The sequence below is a fragment of the Salvelinus namaycush genome, chromosome 20 (assembly GCF_016432855.1).
Source record: "Salvelinus namaycush isolate Seneca chromosome 20, SaNama_1.0, whole genome shotgun sequence".
Lineage (NCBI taxonomy): Eukaryota > Metazoa > Chordata > Actinopteri > Salmoniformes > Salmonidae > Salvelinus > Salvelinus namaycush.
The window spans coordinates 56,186,960-56,206,733 of record NC_052326.1 but is presented as its reverse complement, the minus strand read 5'-3'; the positions used below and the strand labels follow the sequence as shown (position 1 = coordinate 56,206,733).

The 19,774-nt window shown below is 41.7% G+C and overlaps 1 protein-coding gene across 1 annotated transcript in view; it reads right to left on the bottom strand.

The window, feature by feature from the left end:
• LOC120064882 (integrin alpha-7-like) overlaps positions 1-19,774 on the bottom strand; it is a 103,103-nt gene extending 83,329 nt beyond the window's left edge. Inside the window, exon 1 of the mRNA XM_039015474.1 lies at positions 19,558-19,774. Coding sequence (XP_038871402.1) covers positions 19,558-19,774 — 217 coding nt within the window. The remainder of the gene's footprint in view (positions 1-19,557) is intronic.

Genomic DNA, 19,774 nt, shown 5'->3' with positions numbered 1-19,774 from the left:
AGGGTGATCAATAATGCTCTAGAGATTATTTTTCTTTCAGAGAACCTGCATGGAATCTGGGCTGGAGTCCAAAAACTTGCAGTGATCTGGAATGAACCTCCCAGACAATGGAGCACGGTAATGTGCACAGTGACCCAGGAAACCTAAGAACAAACCTGTGAGGGGATCAAACGGAGAGTGACAGAAGTATATGTGCTGTGGCAGGAAAATGTGACCAGAGTTCGGAGTAACATAATTGAGAGAATTGAAGACATTGAGTAGAGTACATCAAAGCAAAAATATCTAATCTGAGTAGAGTAGAGTAAATTACCATAGGCTTGTCTTTTTCTTTAAATCTAAATTACTGTTGAACACCAGACTAATAAACTCCCTTGACATAAAACGTATTTGTCATATTTTAACAGACAACAACAATAGACTGTGAAGCAATGTGACTTCCTATAGCCTGGCTAAAAGCTACCGTCTTAGATTACACCGTGCCCACCCATGCTCTGCCACACCAAAGTCCCATATCTAGTCAGTCATGCCCTCACAGCATTGTCCACATTGTGGAAACTTTGTACCAGCCCGGTCACAGCTGTTCTGGACCAGCTGATTCCTGTCCTCCTGTCACTGTGTTTCTATACAACCTGAGTCCCAAATTACACCCTATTTTCTACATAGTGCAGTACATTTGGTCAAAATTGGTACACTATGTAGGGTATAGGGTGCGATTTGGGATGGAGCCTACAGCTGTCTTGAGGTTACGTATACCCCCTCTGAGGCTAGTTAGTCACCTTCTTCTGATACCTTCTCACACCTTCTTACACAAACACCCACATGAGATACTGGGTTTAGGAATTGTTCATATGTATCGTAAAAACTGTATTGGATATCGACAACAATCGGTTAAGTGAGAAAGCGAGCCCATGTCAAAACAAACCCATATAAAAAAGGGGGGAAATCTTCGTAAACATATGTTTTTTTTAAATCAAGATCTATAATTTCCTCAGCTGAATATGAACAGCATTTATGTGTCATAGACTACAGTGGTAAATGTAATACTCACTGATGATTCACTGGGTGATCTGGAACAGTCATAGATGTTTACCCTCACTCAGCTCTCAGCCCTGAGATCATCGTTCTCACGTGAACTGCTTGGCATCACAGAGGAACTCCCACATAGCAGAATAAAGCAAGCCAAGCACGGGGGTCCTAGCCTGCACTAAACTAGCGGCTGGCTGGCTATGGTAGCTACATGGCTTGGCTGCTGCTCTTGTTGCCCTCTTCTGCCCTGAGGTGGTGTAGGAGGGAAGTTAACAGACCCGTATGAGAGCATATCAGTTGCCATCTTCTGCCCTGAGATGGTGTAGGAGGGAAGTAAACAGACCCGTATGAGAGCATATCAAGGCTATGTCTGTAGATAAAGTAGGTCTTCCTGTAATGCAGGTAGAAGGTAAAAAGTTATTTCTTCATACACTTACACAGTTTAAACAGTAGCTATAGACTTACCGTAGCTGTATGTCTCTTCAATCCATACAGTATATCACACCGTGAACTTATATGCATTTAGATAAAACATTTTATGTACAGTTGAAGTCGGAAGTTTACATACACTTAGGTTGGAGTCATTAAAACTCGTTTTTCAACCACTCCACAAATGTCTTGTTAACAAACTATAGTTTTGGCAAGTCGGTTAGGACATCTACTTTGTGCATGACACAAGTAATTTTTCCAACAATTGTTTACAGACAGATTATTTCACTTATAATTCACTGTATAACAATTCCAGTGGGTCAGAAGTTTACATACACTAAGTTGACTGTGCCTTTAAACAGCTTGGAAAATTCCAGAAAATTATGTCATGGCTTTAGAAGCTGCTGATAGGCTAATTGACATCATTTGAGTCAATTGGAGGTGTACCTGTGGATGTATTTCAAGGCCTACCTTCAAACTCAGTGCCTCTTTGCTTGACATCATGGGAAAATCAAAAGAAATCAGCCAAGAGCTCAGAAAAAATTGTGGACCTCCACAAGTCTGGTTCATCCTTGGGAGCAATTTCCAAACGTCTGAAGGTACCACGTTCATCTGTACAAACAATAGTACGCAAGTATAAACACCATGGGACCACACAGCCATCATACCGCTCAGGAAGGAGACGTGTTCTGTCTCCTAGAGATGAACATACTTTGGTGGAAAAGTGCAAATAAATCCCAGAACAACAGCAAAGGACCTTGTGAAGATGCTGGAGGAAACAGGTACAAAAGTATCTATATCCACAGAAAAACGAGTCCTATATCGACATAACCTGAAAGGCCGCTCAGCAAGGAAGAAGCCACTGCTCCAAAACCACCATAAACAAGCCAGACTATGGTTTGCAACTGCACATGGGGACAAAGATCGTACTTTTTGGAGAAATGTCCCCTGGTCTGATGAAACAAAAATAGAACTGTTTGGCCCTAATGACCATCGTTATGTTCGGAGGAAAAGGGGGATGCTTGCAAGCCGAAGAACACCATCCCAACCGTGAAGCACGGGGGTGGCAGCATCACGTTGTGGGGCTGATTTTGCTGCAGGAGGGACTGGTGCACTTCACAAAATAGATGGCGTAATGAGGCAGGAAAATTATGTGGATATATTGAAGCAGCATCTCAAGACATCAGTCAGGAAGTTAAAGCTTGGTCGCAAATGGGTCTTCCAAATGGACAATGCATACAATGCATATTATTGATACCCAAGCATACTTCCAGTTGTGGCAAAATGGCTTAAGGACAACAAAGTCAAGGTATTGGAGTGACCATCACAAAGCCCTGACCTCAAATTTGAGGGCAGAACTGAAAAAGCGTGTGCGAGCAAGGAGGTCAACAAACCTGACTCAGTTACACCAGCTCTGTCAGGAGAAATGGGCCAAAATTCACCCGACTTATTGTGGGAAGCTTGTGGAAGGCTACCTGAAACGTTTGACCCAAGTTAAACAATTTAAAGGCAATGCTACCAAATACTAATTAAGTGTATGTAAACTTCTGACCCACTGGCAATGTGACGAAAGAAATAAAAGCTGAATTAAATCATTCTCTCTACTATTATTCTGACATTTCACATTCTTAAAATAAAGTGGTGATCCTAACTAACCTAAAACAGGGAATTTTTACTAGGATTAAATGTAAGGAATTGTGAAAAACTGAGTTTAAATGTATTTGGCTAAGGCTCCACACCCCTATCACTCCTACATATCATGGAAATAACTGTGCTGTAGTTCATGTAGGGAGTGTATTGTCTCTGAGGAAAAGAGGGTTCCAAACCAAAACAGAGGCCCCATCTACGATCACATTCCTGCACCCACATAGTGCTTCTCTGGACCACTGCTCTGAGACAGATGTAGTCATAATACCTCCATCTATTTATTTTGTCAAGTTATAGGCCTGAGCTCCAAAATGCAGCAGTGACACACCTTAGGAATTATAAACGCAATTCACAACAACAACATCTGACTGTCCTCTCTGCGCTTTGCAGTGGTGGGCAACTGTTTTGCTGAAATTGGCTAATAAGAAAGTGTTCCATTTGTCTATATACACATTAGTTACACAATACATGAAAAGGTAACGCAAAAGACGAAAAGCAAAACACAACCATTTGAAACAAACACATTCTTCAGTAAAAAGGTCCTTTAACTTCTACTTGGTCACAATCCCGGATCCGGGAGCACCCTCATCAGTAAAAAAGCTGACTAGCATAGCCTAGCATAGCGCCACAAGTAAATACTAGCATCTAAATATCATGAAATCACAAGTCCAAGACACCAGATGAAAGATACACATCTTGTGAATCCAGCCATCATTTCTGATTTTTAAAATGTTTTACAGGGAAGACACAATATGTATTTCTATTAGCTAACCACGATAGCAAAAGACACAACTTTTTTTTCCCACCATTTTTTTACTGCATAGGTAGCTATTACAAATTTGACCAAATAAAGATATAAATAGTCACTAACCAAGAAACAACTTCATCAGATGACAGTCTGATAACATATTTATTGTATAGCATATGTTTTGTTCGAAAAATGTGCATATTTCAGGTATAAATCATAGTTTTACATTGCAGCCACCATCACAACTCTCACCAAAGCAACTAGAATAACTACAGAGAGCAATGTGAATTACCTAAATACTCATCATAAAACATTTATGAAAAATACACAGTGTACAGCAAATGAAAGACAAAGATCTTGTGAATCCAGCCAATATTTCAGAATTTTTAAGTGTTTTACAGAGAAAACACAATATAGCATTATATTAGCTTACTACAATAGCCAACCACACAACAGCATTGATTCAAGCCAACAATAGCGATAACGAATAAACCAGCAAAAGATATAAATTTTTTCACTAACCTTCTCAAACTTCTTCAGATGACAGTCCTATAACATCATATTACACAATACATATAGAGTTTGTTCGAAAATGTGCATATTTAGCGGCACAAATCGTGGTTATACAATGAGAATAGTAGCCAAGCTGCAAAGAAAATGTCGGGAGAAATCTTGGGAGAGGCACCTAATCTAATCAATAACTAATCATAAACTTGACTAAAAAATACAGGTTGGACAGCAAATGAAAGATACATTAGTTCTTAATGCAACCGCTGTGTTAGATTTTTTAAATTAACGTTACTACGACATACAGCGTGTGTTAAAGCGAGACCGCACCGAAATTAATGGCGGAATAGTAGGTCAACATTTTTCAACAGAACAACGAATTAACTTCATAAATAGTTCTTACTTTTTGATGAGCTTCCATCAGAATCTTGGGCAAGTTGTTCTTTGTCCAGAATCATCGATGCTCGGTTGTAGATTGCCGTCTTCAACTTAGGAATTAGCAGCAAACATTAGCTATGTGGCCCAGACGTGCCCAACTCACTATAACGCAGCACAAAGAAATATCCGAAAATCGCAATATACTGATATAAACTGATATAACTCGGTTTAAAATAACTACATTATGATGTCTTTAACACCTATATCGAATAAAATCAGAGCCGGATATATCTAAGGCCTATAACGAGAGCTTTTCCGAATGCAATCCTGAGGTCTGTCTCGCGTCATGGCGAACGTTGAAAAGAGTGCACCCCACGTTCCAAGACCATTTATATGGCCTCAGATCTGCCTAGCAACTCCATTCCAATTCTCACTGCTTGCTGACATCTAGGGGAAGGCGTATGCAGTGCATGTCGACCAATAGAATACATGCAAATTAATAAACTGACCCTGGAACAGATTGCCTGATTTCAGATTTCTCACTTCCTGACAGGAAGTTTGCTCCAACTTGAGTTCTGTTTTACTCACAGATATAATTCAAACGGTTTTAGAAACTAGAGAGTGTTTTCTATCCAATAGTAATAATAATATGCATATTGTACGAGCAAGAATTGAGTACGAGGCAGTTTAATTTGGGAACGAATTTTTACAAAGTGAAAACAGCACCCTCTATTGAGAAAAGGTTTTAACATCCGCCTGAACTGCCCCAGAGGCACCAAAATCCACTAACTTAAAGGGAAAGTTATCTGCTAGACCCTATTTGGGGCGGCAGGTAGCCTAGTGTTTAGAGCGTTGGGCCAGTGATCGAAAGGTTGCTAGATCGTTCTTAACTGACTTGCCTAGCTAAATAAAGGTTAAATAAAAATGTGGGGTGTTTTTCCAGTCCCCCAACATAATTATGAGTGATGAGAGGGTGTTTCAGACATAATTCTGTACTATACTGTGGCTGTATTTATTTATTTTTTCACAATGGGAGAGTTCAACCAATGACGTCATTGGTTGATTAAGCCTGTTGTCTGATCTAAAAATGAAGGAATCATATTTCTGTAGCAATTATTGTGGCCTTTGTGTTTCACCGACTGCACAATCATGCAGCGAGTGTATATATGGTTGTCCTTGTTCAACAGCACATTTGGTCTCAACGATGTTTCTATCTGCCAGGGCATTGCAGGATATCTAAGTTTCCCTGGCTTTGAAAAGACTACAGCCCAACGGGAGTCCTAAATCCTTGTTCCCACTTTTCAAAATGGGGGCGGTGCTGGTTTACAGGTTCACAGGAGCTATGTTACCGTGCGCTGTCGATCCGAGACTGCTAAATAATTAGCAATGGCTGTTTCTAACAATTCCTCTTTTCAAGTAGAGCTGGATGATGAAACAGGACTCTGGAGGGTAAATTACAAACAAGTAAGTTGTTTTGCTGTCGGTAGCTAGCTAGCAATATAAGCTCTCTTTTAACCGAGGCAGTGTTGTTCAGTACAGTACAATTTAGTGATTTATTTGGCCATAACGGGGCTTGCCCGTACCACTACAAGCCAAGATAGCCAAGTTTAGCTAGCTACCTGTGTTGTTTGCTATACCTAAAATGTACTGTAGTCTAACTTTATAGCTAGATAGCTAACTAGCCTAGCTAGCCTCAGTGCCTCTCATTAGGAGCAAAACTGGGTAAATATATTGATGACGATGGCGGAGAGTAAAGGAATGACTTTGGCTTTATGACTCATAATCTTGAAGTAACTACACCTTTGTGTTGTAACTAGCTAACTAACGTGTCCGTGAGATGTCTCATGTTAGAAGTCCATGCTGCTACAGTAGGAATACAGGCAGTACACAACTATTTCCCATGAATGTATAATAGCGTTTTCGTCTTTCTATCACAGACAATATCACTTGGGTACAAAGAAGTTGATGACTCTCAAGAGAAGTTGTGAAAGGTCCCATAACAACAAACACCCTTTGTATCAAAGTGACTCTGAACACCTCACTGCACCACCCACGCACACCATATGCAAGTATTCCCTTTATCAGGTTTCAGGTAAGACCCATGTGCAGACTGTGTTTAAGTGCCAATGTTTATTGCAACAACAGGGGCAGGCAAACGACAGGTCAAGGCAGGCAGGGGTCGATAATCCAGAGCAGTGGGGAAAAGGTACAGGACGGCAGGCAGGCCTAGGGTCAGGTCAGGCAGAGGTCAGTAATCCAGAGCAGAGTCCGAAAGATACAGAATGGCAGGCAGGCTTAGGGTCAGTGCAGGCAGAATGGTTAAAACCAGGAAAACTAGAAAACAGGAACTAGAGAAAAACAGGAGCACGGGAAAAACACTGGTAGGCTTGATGAAACAAAACGAACTGGCAACAGACAAACAGAGAACACGGGTATAAATACATTGGGGATAACGGGGAAGATGGGTGACACCTGGAGGGAGGTGGAGACAAGCACAAAAAACAGGTGAAACAGATCAGGGTGTGACAAGTACATGTCTTGAATATCACAATGAATTGATCAAGATGTCAACACTTTATTGGTTTCTGATGCAGCTGGAAACATTTAGTCACTTGTCAGCACACTTGTGATATAAAACATCATTATATACATACTCTATTTACAACAGCTTGCAAAATCTATGCCACAATTCAGTTGTGAGCATACTAGGCATTCTATATTATACTACAACGTCAGTCTAATTGAATATGGACGTTGTGTTGGTTGAATGTTCCAGGCAGGATCCAGAATGTTCTTCAGCTGGTGAACCTCTTCTTGTGTTGGGTAATGGCAGCTGGTTTAGCAGGTTTTGGCGCTGTGGGGATGTTGGCAGGGATATTGGATTTAGGGAGCTGTGATTCTGGCTCCTTGCAGACAAGTGGCTGGTCCTTTCTGCACTCCACAACCAGGTGAACAAGCTTCTCGTACACTTTCTTCAAATCAAATCAAATTAAATTTTCACATGCGCCGAATACAACAGGTGTACCTTACCGTGAAATGCTTACCTACAAGTCCTTAACCAACAATTAGTTCAAGAAATAGAGTTAAGAGTTAAAGTGACTATGGATAGATAATAAACAGTGAGTAGCAGTAGTGTATAAACAAAGGGTGGGGTGTCCTTGTAAATAGTCCGGGTGGCCATTTGATTAATTGTTCAACAGTCTTATGGCTTGGGGGTAGAAGCTGTTAAGGAGCCTTCTGGATCTAAACTTGGCACTCCGGTACTGCTTGCAGTGCGGTTGCAGAGAGAACAGTCTGACTTGGGAGACTCCTACAATTTTTTGGGGCTTCCTCTGACTCAGCCTAGTATATAGGTCCTGTAAATCAGGAAGCTTGGCCCCAGTGATGTACTGGGCCGTACGCACTACCCTTTGTAGAGCCTTACGGTTGGATGCCAAGCAGTTAACATCACAGCCAGTGATGCAACTGGTCAGGATGCTCTCGATGGTAATTCTTGTGAATGTTGACTTGTTTAAAGGTCTTGCTCAAATCGGCTACGGAGAGCGTGATCACACAGTTGTCCGGAATAGCGGGTGCACTCATGCATGCTTCAGTATTGCTTGCCTCGGAGCGAGCATAAAAGGCATTTAGCTTGTTTGGTAGGCTCACGTCACTGGGAAGCTCGCGGTTGTGTTTCCCTTTGTAGTCCGTAATAGTTTGCAAACCCTGCCACATCTGACGAGCGTCAGAGCCGGTGTTCTAGGACTCAATCTTAGTCCTGTATTGACGCTTTGCCTGTTTGATGGTTTGTCTGAGGCAATTGTGGGATTTCTTATAAGCGTCCGGATTAGTGTTCTGCTCCTTGAAAGAGGCAGCTCTAGCCTTTAGCTCGGTGCAGATGTTGCCTGTAATCCATGGTTTCTGGTTGGGATATGTACATCCAGTCACTGTGGAGACTACGTCGTCGAGGCGATAATTGATGAAGCCGGTGACTGAGGGGTTATACTCCTCAATGCCATTGGATGAATCGCGGAACATATTCCAGTCTATGCTAACAAAACAGTCCTGTAGCGTAGCATCCGCGTCATCTGACCATTTCTGTATTGAACGAGTCATTGGTGCTTTAGTTTTTGCTTGTAAGCAGGAATCAGAAGGATAGAATTATGGTCCGATTTGCCAAATGGAGAGCAAGTGAGAGCTTTGTATGGGTCTCTGTTTATGGAGTAAACGTGGTCTAGAGTTTTTTTCCCCTCTGGTTGCACATGTAACATGCTGGTAGAAATCAGGTAAAACAGATTTAAGTTTGCCTGCATTAAAGTCTCCGGCCACTAGGAGCACCTCTTCTGGATGAGCATTTTCTTGTTTGCTTATGGCCTTATACAGCTCGTTGAGTGTGGTCTTAGTGCCAGCATTGGTTTGTTGTGGTAAATAGACGGCTACGAAAAATATAGACTGTCCCTTGGTAGATAGTGTGGTCTACAGCTTATTATGAGGTACTCTACTTCGGCCGAGCAATACCTCAAGACTTCTTTAATATTAGACATTGCACCCCAGCTGTTATTGACAAATAGACACACACCCACGCCCCTCGTCTTACCATACGTAGCTGCTCTGTCCTGCCGATGCACGGAAAACCAAGCCAGCTCTATATTATCCATGTCGTTGTTCAGCCACGACATGAAACATAAGATATTACAGTTTTTAATGTCCAGTTGGTAGGATGGTCTTGATCGTAGATCATCCAGTTTATTCTCCAGTGATTGCACGTTGGCCAGTAGGACGGATGGTAGTGGCAGTTCACCGACAAATTCTCACAACACACCCTGACCTTCGCCCCTGTATCTCTTTTCTTCACGCGAATGACAAGGATTTAGGCCTGGTCTCGAGAAAGCAGTATATCCTTTGCGTCGGACTAATTCAAGACAAAATGGTGTCCAGAAGCTCTTTTCGGTCATAAGAGACGGTAGCAGCAACAATATCTACAAAATAAGTTACAAACAAAGTTAAAAAACTAACAAAATAGCACGGTTGGTTAAGAGCCCGTAAAACGGCAGCCATCCCCTCCAGGGCCATTATTATTTCACCACCCACTGCTTCGACCTCTTGCAGAAGATTTGTTTGTACTGCAAGTCCCCTGAAAAGACATGAAGACTGATCACAAGGATGTGTAAAACATGAAGACTAATCACAAGGATGTGTAAAACATGAAGACTGATCATGAGGATATGTAACCTTGCAATAAACCATGGTCATTTGTAAACAAAAAAGGGTATAGTAGACTGGTATGTGTTTTATTCAGAGTCAATAATGGGGCATTGAAATGGGCTATTAGCAAAGATGTGAAAAGTCGGGGCAGCTTGACTTGTAGATAGTCTAGTTTTGTATTGTTGTGTATGAGCTACAGTTGTGCTGTTGAGTAGACAAGCACTGCCAACCATAGAGTGAATAGGTTTCAGAGCCCCTGACTGCAAGGGTGTGAAAAGTTTGAGGGGCACTTGTCTGGTAGACAGTGTAGTGTATTGGTGATTTTGTTTTCTCAAAAGTGTATTGTGCTTTCATAAATAGCTTTCACTCTCCTGGCTATTTTCAAAGTCAGATGATGTTGAGCTTCAGCTTATTCCAGGCTGAAAGCTTTCATCCAATGGGTGTACAGGCTCTGTACTACTAAAGCTGGTCATCGTCATCGACAGAAGGATTATTCTGCAGGACACACAGTAGTCAGTGATTAGACAACATTTTACTACTTTGTCCCCATCAATACACACTCAAACAAGGTACTATATCCACCCAGCCCCTCATGTCAATAGATCATGCATACTAACCTTCACACACACAATACCCACTGCCAACAGACATCAGTCAGTCACCGACGCCATCTGCCCTTACTAATACCTCCTTTTCTCCAATTTAGACTAAAAGCCTTGCATGAACAATCAACTAAGCCTCCACAATACAGAGAAAACTCCAGCAGAAGTTGTAGCCTACTTGTAAACACACCAACCATGACAACAAGACACGGACCATGTTTATGCCAAACTCCAGTATATTTATTTACTCTTCATAGAGTCATGGAAAGATTTGGTTTATTTTAGTAATGTAGAAGGTGACTTACACTAGTTCCTGGTGCTGAGCTTGATGTTGATGCGTTTGCAGATGTTGATGGGATCGGACTCTAAATAGAACACATAGCCACGTTAGCATCAACCGTAGTTATTTAGCTAGCTAGCTAACGTAACCTAACGAAGCTAATGTTAGCTTGCAAAGTTACAAATCACATTGCCAGATAGCAGCTGGCTAATTACAGTGATATGATTTGGAATGTCTAGCCAGTGTATTATGAAACCTTAGATAAACAAACGTAGTTTGCTAGCTAACTAGCTAGTTAGCTAGGTAACGTTAGCTACGTTACCTCAGCTTCACTTCTTCTCTGCTGCTCTGATGTTGCCTGATCGGCTACCTTCCTTTTTTAAGTGAAGGGGAAAATCGAATAGCATCACTTTTCAACGTTCGACGACATGGCAAACCCATCAGTTCAGACTTCAGTTTCGTTTCGAAATCTTCTGGCTGAAAGTGGAGGCTACAAACACAGACATTTTGATATTTCTCACATCAACTGGATACACCTCCACGGGCTGGTACTACGTTCTGAAATTACTATGAATTGTGGATATTGTGATTTGATTACAACCAGGAAATGTAGCTGGCCCGTTTCTACTGGTGAGATGCGGAAACACTCGTATTTGCTCTAAATTTTTACGACACATATGATATTTTAACCTCTAATTCCTCCCAAACCCGGATCCGGGAGCACCCTCATCAGTAAAAAAGCTGACTAGCATAGCCTAGCATAGCGTCACAAGTAAATACTAGCATCTAAATATCATTAAATCACAAGTCCAAGACACCAGATGAAAGATACACATCTTGTGAATCCAGCCATCATTTCTGATTTTTAAAATGTTTTACAGGGAAGACACAATATGTAAATCTATTAGCTAACCACGTTAGCAAAACACACCACTTTTTTTACTCCACCATTTTTTTACTGCATCAGTAGCTATCACAAATTCGACCAAATAAAGATATAAATAGCCACTAACCAAGAAACAACTTCATCAGATGACAGTCTGATAACATATTTATTGTATAGCATATGTTTTGTTAGAAAAATGTGCATATTTCAGGTATAAATCATAGTTTACCATTGCAGCCACCATCACAACTCTCACCAAAGCGACTAGAATAACTACAGAGAGCAACGTGAATTACCTAAATACTCATCATAAAACATTTCTGAAAAATACACAGCGTACAGCAAATGAAAGACAAACATCTTGTGAATCCAGCCAATATTTCAGATTTTTTAAGTGTTTTACAGCGAAAACACAATATAGCATTATATTAGCTTACCACAATAGCCAGAAAAACAACACCATTTACCAGCAGCAAAGGTTAGCGATCGTAACAAGCAAGCAAAAGATATATAATTTGACTAACCTTCATAAACTTCTTCAGATGACAGTCCTGTAACATCATATTACACAATGCATATAGGGTTTGTTCGAAAATGTGCATATGTAGCGGCACAAATCGTGGTTATACAATGTGAGTAGTGGCCAAACTTCAAGCAATCTGTCCGGCGCCATCTTGGAGAGGCACCTAATCTAATCGAAAACTATTCATAAACTTGACTAAAAAATACAGGTTGGACAGCAAATGAAAGATACATTAGTTCTTAATGCAACCGCTGTGTTAGATTTTTAAAATTAACGTTACTGCGCATACAGCGTGCGCTAAAGCGAGACCGCACCGAAATTCATGGCGGAATTATTGTTTAACATTTGTCAACATAAATACGAATTAACAGCATAAAGACTTCTTACTATTTGACGAGCTTCCATCAGAATCTTGGGCAAGGTGTCCTTTCTCCAGAACAAACGTCTTTTGGTTGAAAGATGTCCTCTTCTCCTGTAGAAATAGCAGCTAACGCTAGCTATGTGCAGGAGAGGTGTCCAACTCGTGAAAGCGCGTGACAAAGAAATTCCAGAAAATCGCAATAAACTGATATAAACTGCTATAAGTCGGTTTAAATTAAATACCTTATGATGTCTTTAACACCTATAACGAATAAAAACATGACCGGATATATCTAAGGCCTATAACCGGAGCGTTCTAGAGCCACAGCCAGATGTCCTCCCTGCGTCAGAGCGAAGTGAAAAAAGGCCGGACACTTTGTTCCGAGGTCTTTTATAAGCTCTCAGTTCTGCCTAGCAACCCCATTTCAACTCTCACTATTCGCTGACACCCAGGGGAAGACGTATGCAGTGCATCTCAACCAATAGAAGACAGGCAGATTTATAAACAGATCTCAGAACAGCAAGAAGATTTCTGCATTCTCACATCCTCATAGGAAAAATGCTCTAACTCGAGTTCTGTTTCACTCACAGATATAATTCAAACGGTTTTAGAAACTAGAGAGTGTTTTCTATCCAATAGTAATAATAATATGCATATTGTACGCGCAAGAATTGAGTACGAGGCAGTTTAATTTGGGAACGAAATTATTACAAAGTGCAAATAGCACCCCCTATTGAGAAGAAGTTTTAATAACATATTAATGGACATGTATAGTGAAACAGAAGATATCTCCAGGGTTATAGATGATATCACCATAATCAATAACCGTAATGAATGTTGAGTGAATGATTTGTTTTCTGCTATTTAATTAACCTGTTCCTATAGAAGAAGTCTATTTGAATTATACATTTTTTAACTAACATGCTTTTTTTAAAGATAGATTTTTTGTCAATCCAGCCTTTCAACAAAGGCTTTCTGTAGGGCAATAAAGACAGATTGAAGCTCTGACACAGCCTGGTCAGCTGTGGGGGCAATAAAATACACCACTGTCATCTGCATACAGGTGACAGTATATATTTTTATTTTACAGATAAACCAATATTGTTAATGTAAATAGTGAAAAGAACCGGACAAATAATCGATCCCTGTGGGACACCCTTTGTTATGTCCAGAAAACCTGATTTAACACCATCAGTAAATACACACTCTGTTATGTCCTTAAATGCAGCTTGGTCCAGGTAAATTGATGAATGCCTCTGAATAAGTAATGAGTGATCCACAGTGTCGAAGGCTTTAGACACGTCAATAAAAAGGCCCGCACAGTGTTTCTTCTTATACAAACAATTAGGAACAACATTTTAAACCAAAGAAGTAGCAGAGATGGTGCTATGACCTGGTCTGAAACCTGACTGGTGTACATTTAGAATACATTTTGTGTTCTCTTAAGGATCCGACCATTTTTTCAATTTTCGCCTAAAATGACATACCCAAATCTGACTGCATGTAGCTCAGGACCTGAAGCAAGGATATGCATATTTTTGATACCATTTGAAAGGAAACACGTTGAAGTTTGTAGAAATGTGAAATGAATGTAGGAGAATATAACACATTAGATCTGGTAAAAGATAATACAAAGAATAACCATGCATTTTTTTTGTACCATCATCTTTGAAATGCAAGAGAAAGGCCATAATGTATTACTCCAGCCCAGGCGCAATTTCCATTTTGGCCACTAGATGGTAGCAGTGCATGTGCAAAGTCTTAGACTGATCCAATGAACCATTGTGTTTCTGTTCAAACTTTTGTATCAAGACTGCCCAAATGTGCCTAATTTGTTTATGAATAACTTTTCAAGCTCATAACTGTGCACTGTGCACACTGTGCACACTAATAGCTACTGTAAATTGGACAGTGCAGTTAGAGTAACAAGAATTTAAGCTTTCTGCCAATATCAGATATTTCTATGTCCCGGGAAATGTTCTTGTTACTTACAACCTCATGCTAATCACATTAGCCTACATTAGCTCAACCATTCCGCGAGGGACCCACCGATCCTGTTGAGGACAGAAACGCCACTCAAACTTTAGAACAGCAGACCGGTCTGGAATAGTGCGCTTGTCAAAGGTTTTTTGATACAATTTACACTTCTGGAACTATATCCATTTTAAATATTCATAAAAGCTCCATAGGCTTGAATGGGAAGTATTTGCATTTGTCACTGCTCTTACACCGTTTATGCAATCAACACCTAACCAACATTGACAGACTGACTCAATGTAGATTGCTTGTCAAAAGATTGTTGATGCTCTTATTAACACTTTTTGAATTATAACAGTTTTAAATTTGCATAAAAGCTATATAGACTTCTGCTCTTGATCCGTTTCAGCTACAAACATCAACCCAATGTTGACATGTGCAGACTGACTCAACTTAGATGGCTTCAACACAGCTTTTTGCTACCATTCCTACTTCATAAACTAGACAGCTTGTTGTATCCCCATTCATTTCCATGACAGAATGCAGGCTTCACATTCCAAACCAAAATCACTGCCATGAAACGTTGCCGAATGTTCAAACTCAAATGCATTGAGAGCTTAAACACACATTCTATGGCTTATTCTATGATGACATAGTACTCACTCTAGTCTACTATACAAACCCACTATAATAACTCCACACCTACAGTATAAACCACCCCAAATAGGTAACTTTAACAAACAAAGCCTATGAAAACCCTAGTACTACCATTGTTATTACTGCCATTACTATACTGCCATCACTACTACTAATACTATTTCACAACCATAAATACTGTACTTCAAGACGAACAAGCACACCATATTTCCTTCAATAAATGTTCTATCCTAGTTATTATTAATGATTTATCTGTTATTACAGAAAACATGAAGGAACCAATCTGGGAGACCTGGCATCAAGACATTGGCCTGGTGTTTCCTTTCAGCTGTCAAACGGCTGTAACGGTGAAAATAAACCACATGTAGTGTCAATGCCTTTAAATAAAATATACAGTATTCCAATATTCCATTATCCCTGTTCTGGGCATATCGATTTACATAGCTCATACTGTATATAAAAACAATAATGGACAAAAACTCCATCCTTTAAAAAAGTCCCGAACAGTCATTGTGATTCCCATGTAAAATAGCATTTTGAGTGACTAAAATATCTGCCATAATATTTTGGGAATTGAAATGCTATAAATTCTCTGAAGGCTAACTACCAGGAAGTTTGAAAAGACAGGTGGGCAGGGAGCTTACATTCATGAGCTTGCCTTGAGTGACAGCTCTTGAAATGCCTTTGTCAAGCAACTTGGATGCAGTGAGCAGTGTTGCAGTAAAATAATCAAAAAGCAAATTTGGTGATACACAAAGCAACTCAAACAACATTAAAATTGCATCAATAATGTCATTTTTTAATATATATATATATTTTTTTATGCATCTTCGTTTTGGAATGTCTCTTGTGATGCGGTTCACAGCAGCACTGGCGGATATGTTGACAACTGCATCAGAGTTTGGAACGACACTTTCCCTCCTTTTGTTCAATGCTGGCTGAAAATCTAGCTAGCCATTAATTAGCTAACACCAGACACAGATGAAAGGGGAAACATATAAATATCTTTGCCATAGTGTCTACTTCTGAGTCATATATGCTGACACCCTACAGTCAAAGTTTGGCACCAGTAGAGTAGCTATATAAACCCCGCCCCTCTGCAAACATACCTTGTCCGATGTTGGGTACAAGGCGGTACTTATTTAAATTAGGTAAGAGAATATCATGTTACCATTGTTGTATCCCCTTAATAATCCCGCCTCCTGAATCCAAGTGTTTGACACGGGGGAGGGGACCAGTAACTTTATGACCAAACTTGATCAATCTAGAAGCAACAATATCATTCAATTTCATGAAAAACATGATTTTGACTGTTCATGACTTTAAAAAAAAATGGTAACCTTTCTTAAACTCCAAAAGATGCTGAGAAGAATGGAAAAAAGAAAGAGATGGAAGGAATTGCAAGTCAGTGGGCTTGAGAACATTTTGAAAATATCTTGGCAGCTTAGGCTCAGAGCCCAGAATGTGTGAACAAAGCACAGTAGGGGTGGTAGAGGATGAACAATAGTTGATGGCTGGCCGAGGTGTACACAGACTAGAGACTATAGAGCTATCAGTCAGATCTGCAAGGACACCCTGTGTGTGTGTGTGTGTGTGTGTGTGTGTGTGTGTGTGTGTGTGTGTGTGTGTGTGTGTGTGTGTGTGTGTGTGTGTGTGTGTGTGTGTGTGTGTGTGTGTGTGTGTGTGTGTGTGTGTGTGTGTGTGTGACACCGTCACCCAACAACCCAACACAAGAACTCATTAGCAGTCTAGGCCACACTCACTTCAAGGGGAAAGCTTATTTTAGATGGTAGACAGTACTTAAAGCCAGGGACATTTTTTCCTGTTCCCCTCTTTATCCCCACCTCTCCACCACTGCTGCTGCAGTCAGCAATATCACTGTATTGATTAATACTAATGGTTGAGACAGGAGAGAGAAGGGGGAGGAGGTGGTTCCTGTATATCAGGGATACTTGTGATCCCGAACTGTTCAAATCCCTCGTTGGCAGAGAGAACATTTTGCAGTTTTAAAGCACATTTCCTGCAATTCTACACATTTTTGCACATATTATGTGCGTTCTTATGCCGTTCTGCCAGTTGCATCAAGAATGAAGGTAAGACCCAAGTACAGACTGTGTGAAGTAACAATGTTTATTGTAACAACAGGGGCAGGCAAACGACAGGTCAAGGCAGGCAGGGGTAGGAGCAAAGGTACAGGACTGCAGGCAGGCTCAGGGGCAAGCAGAGTGGTCAGGCAGGTGGGCCCGGAGTCAGGACAGGCAGAGTGGTCAGGCAGGTGGGCCCGGAGTCAGGACAGGCAGAGTGGTCAGGCAGGTGGGCCCGGAGTCAGGACAGGCAGAGTGGTCAGGCAGGTGGGCCCGGAATCAGGACAGGCAGAGTGGTCAGGCAGGTGGGCCCGGAGTCAGGACAGGCAGAGTGGACAGGCAGGTGGGCCCGGAGTCAGGACAGGCAGAGTGGTCAGGCAGGTGGGCCCGGAGTCAGGACAGGCAGAGTGGTCAGGCAGGTGGGCCCGGAGTCAGGACAGGCAGAGTGGTCAGGCAGGTGGGCCCGGAATCAGGACAGGCAGAGTGGTCAGGCAGGTGGGCCCGGAATCAGGACAGGCAGAGTGGTCAGGCAGGTGGGCCCGGAGTCAGGACAGGCAGAGTGGTCAGGCAGGTGGGCCCGGAGTCAGGACAGGCAAAGGTCAAAACCAGGAGGAAACTCATGGGCGAGAAAAGAGAAACTCGAAAAGGTAGGCGCTGAGACACAAAAACCGCTGGTAGGCTTGGACAAACAAGACAAACTGGCACAGACAGACAGAAAACACAGGTATAAATACCCAGGGGATAAGTGGGGAAGATGGGTGACACCTGGAGGGGGGTGGAGACGAGCACAAGGACAGGTGAAACAGATCAGGGCGTGACAAGTTGAGTATGGGGGCTGTATGTGAATCAGATTACAGATAAGCACATTGTGGTATTATGACTGGGTGGTGTCCCAGTCATGGTGTCCCTTGAATGAAACAAATGTGATTTCTTTACAATCAAGTTGGTGCTTGCAATTCTAATCAAGGGCGTTGGCAGAGTTACCTGTATAAAAATATCTCATTACCATGAGTAAGTAGGCTGGCGTGAGCAGAGGACGGCAGTGTATTATTAGTCCAAATAAGAGCAAGGTTTGAAGGCTACAGTGGGTCTGGATGAACTTGGAGACAACAGTAGTTTTGACTTGTGTCTGTGGTAACTAGTGGAAACCCCTATTTTATAGGTGGAGGTGCATTCTCCATCATACCTGCTACCAGTCAGAGCACACAAACAAATAATTCAAAAGGTTTTGGGCTAAATCATAGAGAATGATAGAGACCTCTAGCGGCCAAAAGGCTGTGTTAGCATGAGCAGCGCCATTGAGGGCTTCCACACAGATGTTCCATTATATTGCCCAGACACTCCATTGGCCGCTCTAACAATGAAAAGAAATGTCTTCAAAAAATGGAAGGCAGGGCCTCCCGAGTGGCGCAGTTGTCTAAGGCACTGCATCACTACAGACCCGGGTTCGATCACATGCTGTGCTACAGCCGGCTACGACTGGGAGACGAATGAGACGGTGCACAATTGGCACAGCGTCGTCCGGGTTAGGGGAGGGTTTGGCCCAGCATCGTCCGGGTTAGGGGAGGGTTTGGTCGGCCGGGATGTCCATGGCTCATTGCGCTCTAGTGACTCCTAGGGCGGGTCGGGCGCATGCATGCTAACTTCAGTCACTAGTTGTACAGTATTTCCTCCGACACATTGGTGCGGCTGGATTCCGGGTTAAGCGAGCAGTGTGTCAAGAAGCTGTGCGGCTTGGCAGGGTCATGTTTCGGAGGACGCATGGCTCTCGACCTTTGCCTCTCCCGAGTCTGTACGGGAGTTTCAGCTATGGGACAAGACTATAACTACCAATTGGAGAGAAAAAGTGGTAAAAAGTTTTTTTTTAATAAATAAATTGAAGGCAGTCGGGAGAAGAAAAGATCAGGTGGGGCCATTCTGCCAATGAGTGCAGATACGAATGTGAACAACCACAACAGTCCTTGCTATCCGGGATCTTTGGGACATCCCTAGCCCGTTGAAATGTAAAATGGTCAAGGTTATAGGCAGGGTAGGGACGGGACCATCCCAAGGATGCTGGAGAGCACTAACAGGCACAACTCTGATATAAAGTAATTTTTCTCCTTATATCAGTAGGCCTACACTCGTAACAACATAAGCATTACAAAACTTCTATTCAATTAAGTAAACCTCACGTAGCAAATAAGCCGTTAAATTTAGTTTGTTGATCAAATTTGACCTCTGTACAAAAACTCCTCGTTTGGTAAGCAAAAAAATAGAAAACACCACCTGCTGGAGTAGACAGCTTTTGGGCTGAGTTATCCCTCTCTGAGTTATCCCTCTCTGAGTTATCCCTCTCTGAGTTATCCCTCTCTGAGTTACCACTCTCTGAGTTATCCCTCTCTGAGTTACCCCTCTCTGAGTGATCCCTCTCTGAGTTACCCCTCTCTGAGTTATCCCTCTCTGAGTTATCCATCTCTGAGTTATCCCTCTCTGAGTTATCCAT